This window comes from Oncorhynchus keta, unplaced genomic scaffold, assembly GCF_023373465.1.
Source record: "Oncorhynchus keta strain PuntledgeMale-10-30-2019 unplaced genomic scaffold, Oket_V2 Un_contig_25379_pilon_pilon, whole genome shotgun sequence".
In the NCBI taxonomy this organism is placed as follows: domain Eukaryota; kingdom Metazoa; phylum Chordata; class Actinopteri; order Salmoniformes; family Salmonidae; genus Oncorhynchus; species Oncorhynchus keta.
In genome coordinates this window covers 24,297-32,094 of record NW_026284410.1, presented here as the reverse complement: position 1 = coordinate 32,094, position 7,798 = coordinate 24,297, and the positions used below count along the sequence as shown (strand labels likewise).

The 7,798-nt window shown below is 45.9% G+C and overlaps 1 protein-coding gene across 1 annotated transcript; it reads right to left on the bottom strand.

Moving 5' to 3' along the window:
• Positions 1 to 317: 317 nt before the first annotated feature.
• Positions 318 to 5,245, bottom strand: LOC127922345 (beta-crystallin A3-like; the record flags this gene model as incomplete). The annotated part of the gene is made up of 4 exons (XM_052506072.1): positions 5,056 to 5,245; positions 4,120 to 4,196; positions 3,916 to 4,034; positions 318 to 459 (listed from the first exon to the last, which is right to left on the bottom strand). Coding segments are annotated over exons 2-4 (336 nt in total), but the record flags the coding sequence as incomplete, so codon positions are not given.
• Between the last annotated feature and the right edge of the window lie 2,553 nt (positions 5,246 to 7,798).

Sequence of the window (7,798 nt, the reverse complement as noted above, 5' to 3'; positions counted from 1 at the left end):
CTAACATAGAATACTGTCTTCTATAAACACTAACTAGAATACTGTCTTCTATAAACACTAACATAGAATACTGTCTTCTATAAACACTAACATAGAATACTGTCTTCTATAAACACTAACATAGAATACTGACACTCTTTCCACTAACGCTCTCTATGTATCCATCTCTCGCATAGAATACTTTCTCTCTCCCCACACACACACACACACACACACACACACACACACACACACACACACACACACACACACACACACACACACACACACACACACACACACACACACACACACACACACACACACACAGTCCACACAGCGCAGTAGATGGGGCGCAGGGACATGAGGCGCTCCACGTGGTAGGACAGGGAGCCGCTGTAGGCGTCCCAGTGGGGGTACTCTCCTCTCTCCAGGATGAACTGCTGGCCCTGGAAGTCATGATGCTCAAAGCCCACCCAGCTACATGGGGTAGGGAGAGAGAGTTACTGACATGTTACATTCAGAGATAGAAGAGGACAGAGAGGGAGGAGAGAGAGGGAGGAGAGAGAGTTACTGACTAGTTACATTCAGAGATAGAAGAGGACAGAGAGGGAGGAGAGAGAGTTACTGACTAGTTACATTCAGAGATAGAAGAGGACAGAGAGGGAGGAGAGAGAGTTACTGACTAGTTACATTCAGAGATAGAAGAGGACAGAGAGGGAGGAGAGAGAGTTACTGACTAGTTACATTCAGAGATAGAAGAGGACAGAGAGGGAGGAGAGAGAGTTACTGACTAGTTACATTCAGAGATATAAGAGGACAGAGAGGGAGGAGAGAGAGGGAGGAGAGAGAGTTACTGACTAGTTACATTCAGAGATAGAAGAGGACAGAGAGGGAGGAGAGAGAGTTACTGACTAGTTACATTCAGAGATATAAGAGGACAGAGAGGGAGGAGAGAGAGGGAGGAGAGAGAGTTACTGACTAGTTACATTCAGAGATAGAAGAGGACAGAGAGGGGAGAGAGAGTTACTGACTAGTTACATTCAGAGATAGAAGAGGACAGAGAGGGAGGAGAGAGAGTTACTGACTAGTTACATTCAGAGATAGAAGGGGACAGAGAGGGAGGAGAGAGTTACTGACTAGTTACATTCAGAGATAGAAGAGGACAGAGAGGGAGGAGAGAGAGTTACTGACAAGTTACATTCAGAGATAGAAGGGGACAGAGAGGGAGGAGAGAGAGTTACTGACATAGTTACATTCAGAGATAGAAGGGGACAGAGAGGGAGGAGAGAGAGTTACTGACATGTTACATTCAGAGATAGAAGGGGACAGAGAGGGAGGAGAGAGTTACTGACTAGTTACATTCAGAGATAGAAGGGGACAGAGAGGGAGGAGAGAGTTACTGACTAGTTACATTCAGAGATAGAAGGGGACAGAGAGGGAGGAGAGAGAGTTACTGACATGTTACATTCAGAGATAGAAGGGGACAGAGAGGGAGGAGAGAGTTACTGACTAGTTACATTCAGAGATAGAAGAGGACAGAGAGGGAGGAGAGAGAGTTACTGACTAGTTACATTCAGAGATAGAAGGGGACAGAGAGGGAGGAGAGAGTTACTGACTAGTTACATTCAGAGATAGAAGAGGACAGAGAGGGAGGAGAGAGTTACTGACTAGTTACATTCAGAGATAGAAGGGGACAGAGAGGGAGGAGAGAGTTACTGACTAGTTACATTCAGAGATAGAAGAGGACAGAGAGAGGAGGAGAGAGAGTTACTGACTAGTTACATTCAGAGATAGAAGAGGACAGAGAGGGAGGAGAGAGTTACTGACTAGTTACATTCAGAGATAGAAGGGGACAGAGAGGGAGGAGAGAGTTACTGACTAGTTACATTCAGAGATAGAAGAGGATAGAGAGGGAGGAGAGAGAGGGAGGAGAGAGAGTTACTGACTAGTTACATTCAGAGATAGAAGAGGATAGAGAGGGAGGAGAGAGTTACAGACATGTTACATTCAGAGATAGAAGAGGACAGAGAGGGAGGAGAGAGTTACTGACTAGTTACATTCAGAGATAGAAGAGGACAGAGGGAGGAGAGAGAGTTACTGACTAGTTACATTCAGAGATAGAAGAGGACAGAGAGGGAGGAGAGAGTTACTGACTAGTTACATTCAGAGATAGAAGAGGACAGAGAGGGAGGAGAGAGTTACTGACTAGTTACATTCAGAGATAGAAGAGGACAGAGAGGGAGGAGAGAGTTACTGACTAGTTACATTCAGAGATAGAAGAGGACAGAGAGGAGGAGAGAGTTAGTGACTAGTTACATTCAGAGATAGAAGGGGACAGAGAGGGAGGAGAGAGTTACTGACTAGTTACATTCAGAGATAGAAGGGGACAGAGAGGGAGGAGAGAGTTACTGACTAGTTACATTCAGAGATAGAAGAGGACAGAGAGGGAGGAGAGAGAGTTACTGACATGTTACATTCAGAGATAGAAGGGGACAGAGAGGGAGGAGAGAGTTACTGACTAGTTACATTCAGAGATAGAAGGGGACAGAGAGGGAGGAGAGAGTTACTGACTAGTTACATTCAGAGATAGAAGGGGACAGAGAGAGGAGGAGAGAGAGTTACTGACTAGTTACATTCAGAGAGTTACTGACATTCAGAGATAGAAGAGGACAGAGAGGGAGGAGAGAGAGTTACTGACTAGTTACATTCAGAGATAGAAGGGGACAGAGAGGGAGGAGAGAGTTACTGACTAGTTACATTCAGAGATAGAAGAGGACAGAGGGAGGAGAGAGAGTTACTGACTAGTTACATTCAGAGATAGAAGAGGACAGAGAGAGGAGGAGAGAGAGTTACTGACTAGTTACATTCAGAGATAGAAGGGGACAGAGAGGGAGGAGAGAGTTACTGACTAGTTACATTCAACGAGAGAAGAGGATAGAGAGGGAGGAGAGAGAGTTACTGACATGTTACATTCAGAGATAGAAGAGGACAGAGGGGAGAGAGAGAGTTACTGACATGTTGCATTTCATTCAACGAGAGAAGGGGACAGATTAAAATACAATGAGAAAAGAGCAGGACAGAGGGACAACACCCCACCCTGGTGGTCAATGGTTGACCATGACAACAGGCTACAGCACAGAGAATCATACCCCCACCCACCCACCCACCCACACAGACAAACACCAAACACAGATAGCCCCACTCACCAACACACACACACCGATACCTCCACTCACACACACAGCCTCCACAGACAACCAGGGTTGTAAGAGACTCACGCTCCACCAACACACACACACACACACACCGATACCTCCACTCACACACACAGCCTCCACAGACAACCAGGGTTGTAAGAGACTCATGCTCCACCAACACACACACACCGATACCTCCACTCACACACACAGCCTCCACAGACAACCAGGGTTGTAAGAGACTCACGCTCCACCAACACACACACACACACACACCGATACCTCCACTCACACACACAGCCTCCACAGACAAACAGGGTTGTAAGAGACTCACGCTCCACCAACACACACACACACACACACACACCGATACCTCCACTCACACACACAGCCTCCACAGACAACCAGGGTTGTAAGAGACTCACGCTCCACCAACACACACACCGATACCCCCACCCACCCACCCACACAGACAAACACCAAACACAGATACCCCCACTCACCAACACACACACACACACCGATACCTCCACTCACACACACAGCCTCCACAGACAACCAGGGTTGTAAGAGACTCACGCTCCACCAACACACACACACACACACACACACACACACACACACACACACACACACACACACACACACACACACACACACACACACACACACACACACCGATACCTCCACTCACACACACAGCCTCCACAGACAACCAGGGTTGTAAGAGACTCACGCTCCACTCTCCACTCTGATAGAACGGATGTTGTCCAGACCACAGTTCTGGATGTTACAGCACTCAGAGGTAAACTCCTGGCACTTGCCCTGGAAGTGCTCCTGCTCAAACACAGTCACCTACAGCGACAGATAGATACATATTAGTGTGTTTGTGTAAGTCATATAATCAATTATTTAAATATGTGTGTGTGTGTGAGATCACCTTGAAAAAAGGGGCCATACCCATGCCAGGGAAAAACATGGGAGAGGTCATGTGGGTTTTAGTAGCTCTATTCATGTCTATAGAGAGGGGGAGAGAGAGGGGGAGGGAGAGGGGAGGGAGGGGGAGAGAGAGGGGGAGAGAGAGAGAGGGGGGGAGGGAGAGAGGGGAGAGGGAGAGGGGAGGGAGGAGGGGGAGAGGGGAGAGAGAGAGAAGGGGGGGAGAGAGAGAGAGAAGGGGGAGAGAGAGAGAGAAGGGAGAGAGAGAGAGAAGGGGGAGAGAGAAGGGAGAGGGGAGAGAGAGAGGTGGCATGAGAGGGAAGTTTCATCATTTAAACTAGGATAGATTACAATTCAATGTATTAAAATCCTTTAATATTGTTTAAGCGTTCCCAGTAATCTATGAAATATGTTAATGATGATGTCTGGAAATGTCCTCATGTTCGAGATTATTATTATTATTATAATTATTATTATTATTATTATTATTATTATTATTATTTCCATTCTGATGGAACCACAAACAACTAACATTACTGCCATCATCCAAAAACTCTAATAAAAGGTCATGGTAGCCGAGTATAGCATATCCCCAAAGATGTTGTGACAATCCTTACAAAAAGTGTTTTTTTTTTATGTAAAAGTTAAAAACTGGTTAAAACCATTTTATAAAACATACTGTAACATAAGCCAACACAGAATCCAATAACTTAACGTTATCAATTTCTAATAACAGCCTATATTTATTCCATCACCAACAACGAACCCTATTTGGACTAGGCCTAAAATTACATTTAATATTTTTTATAAATATAGGCTAAGAAATACTTCTCAAAATGTTTATCCAATTATGAGTGTTACGCCGGTGGATAACCTAGGCCTAAATCCTTTCTGTTGAAACACCATGGGCTATTCGGTTCAACCAGGACTGAGGGCTTACCTGGTTCGTCTCCTCTCCTCTCTCACGCGCCAATCCTTTTACGTAGAGTTTTGTGACAATCTGGCTCTTCTGTTTTATACCGCAGTCCACGGTGGCCCGCGTGTCTCCACTGGCGACAACGTGCGTGCGTGTGCGCGTTTCATCATGTCTGTGTGAGTGAGGTGTAAATTAGTTGGGGGTAAAGTTAACACGCCCGTGCGCGTGTTTCTATTTCGGCACCCCTCTGTGTATCGGTGCGTAAATGTGTCCTATGGTGCACGCGGCCGTGTGAGCAATACACGAGTCCCCCCCAACCCCACCCCTATCTCTCCCTTTATTTGTTTCCTATGAGGTCGGGTGTGCGCCTTGTTGACTCAGCAGATAATATAGTACCGGTTGAATGCATGGTGGGACAGTCATGTTCGCGGTCCGTTCAGAGTGAATGGGGGGGGGCCCGACGCTGGGCCGAACGCCGTTATATTCGTATAGGTCAGCAGTGCCATCGTATAGCATTAACAATGGCCGGGCTGTAGGTAGAGCATTAACAATGACCTCGCTGTAGGTAGAGAATGACAAGAATTTACCTCTCCTGTGCTGTGGTCAGACCACTGTGTGCTTTTAGAGGAAAACATTTAGTAAAATGAACGAAACTAGAAATTAGTGTCAAAGAGTGTGACTTCAGTTAAATGTAGAGATAATGTTATGAAATAGCTGCCTTGCCTATCACATTGACTTCAATCAAATTAGATGTTAGTATTGATATAGCATAATATACTAACCCTAGTAATATAGCCTATTCTATAGAAGCATGTCAAGTCACAATGTCAAGTCACAGCCATACATTTGTGAGCTAAAATTGTAGTAGGTTACAGCAGTAGGCTAGGCTATACTAGAGATGTTAGGCCAATACATGATGTTCTGTTTATCCAAGCCCATAGTACTGGCGAGTTCACACTGTTGTCATGGTGACCCCCCTCCACACATACACACACACAGTTCCTGATGACCTCATTTAACCCTTGACCTCTGAGCTAGAACATTTGAGGAGGTTATGGCAGGCTGGTGGCTGACTGTTTACATACAAACTTCATATTTGGTATATTTCATGTGCAACAATATTATTTGAACAGTGAGGTTGCAGATTTTAGACTAAGAACATTATGGTAGGAATTCCACATTTACATACCAGAGAGGCTATTTTTAAATCATGTTGATGCAGGCCGCAAATTGATGACTGAAATGTCAAGATTTTAATAGTGGTCGAGAGGAGAGAGCCGAGCCTCGAGCCTATTTCTTTCCAAATGGTGCAGATAGAAATGTCTTGTAACTGACATGATTCCTATATGAATGAGTAGCATGTATATTCTACATGATATATTTCTATCTGAACGTGCTGTAGTGGGGCATCCTACTTAGATGTTGCAGATGAAAATGCCTTTCATAGAGCTGTTGTGATTCCTTAATCAAATCAAATCAAATTGTATTTTATTAGTCACATGCGCCGAATACAACAAGTGTAGACCTTACAGTGAAATGCTTACTTACAAGCCCTAACCAACAATGCAGTTTAAAAAATATGGATAAGATTAAGAAATAAAAGTAACAAGTAATTAAAGAGCAACAGTAAAATAACAATAGCGAGACTATACACAGGGGGGGTACCGGTACAGAGTCAATGTGCGGGGGCACCGGTTAGTTGAGGTAATATGTACATGTAGGTAGAGTTATTAAAGTGACAATGCATAGATGATAACTACAGAGAGTAGCAGAGGTGTGAAAGAGGGGGGGGGCAATGCAAATAGTCTAGGTAGCCATTTGATTAGATGTTCAGGAGTCTTATGGCTTTGGGCTGTTTTAGAAGCCTCTTGGACCTAGACTTGGCGCTCCGGTACCGCTTGCCATGCAGTAGCAGAGAGAACAGTCTATTACTAGGTTGGCTGGAGTCTTTGGTGATTTTAGGGCCTTCCTCTTACACCGCCTGGTATAGAGGTCCTGGATGGCAGGAAGCTTGGCCCCGGTGATGTACTGGGCTGTTTGCACTACCCTCGGTGGTGCCTTGCGGTCGGAGGCCAAGCAGTTGCCATACCAGGCAGTGTTGCAAACAGTCAGGATGCTCTCGATGGTGCAGCTGTAGAACCTTTTGAGGATCTGAGGACCCATGCCAAATCTTTTCGGTTTCCTGAAGGGGAATAGGTTGTGTCGTGCCCTCTTCACGACTGTCTTGGTGTGCTTGGACCATGTTAGTTTGTTTGGTGATGTGGACACCAAGGAACTTGAAGCTCTCAACCTTCTCCACTACAGCCCCGTCAATGAAAATGGGGGCGTACTCGGTCCTCTTTTTCATGTAGTCCACAATCATCTCCTTTGTCTTGATCACGTTGAGGGAGAGGTTGTTATCCTGGCACCCCACGGCCAGGTCTCTGACCTCCTCCCTGTAGGCTGTCTCGTCGTTGTCGATGACCACTGTTGTGTCAACGGCAAACATAATGATGGTGTTGGAGTCGTGCCTGGCCATGCAGTCGTGAGTGAACAGGAGGGGACTGAGCACACACCCCCTGAGGGGCCCCTGTGTTTAGGATCAGCGTGGCGGATGTGTGTGTTACCTACCCTTACCACCTGGGGGCGGCCCGTCAGGAAGTCCAGGATCCAGTTGCAGAGGGAGGTGTTAAGTCCCAGGGTCCTTAACTTATTGATTGAGTTCTGAGGGCACTATGGTGTTGAATGTCGAGCTGTAGTCAATGAATAGCATTCTCACATAGGTGTT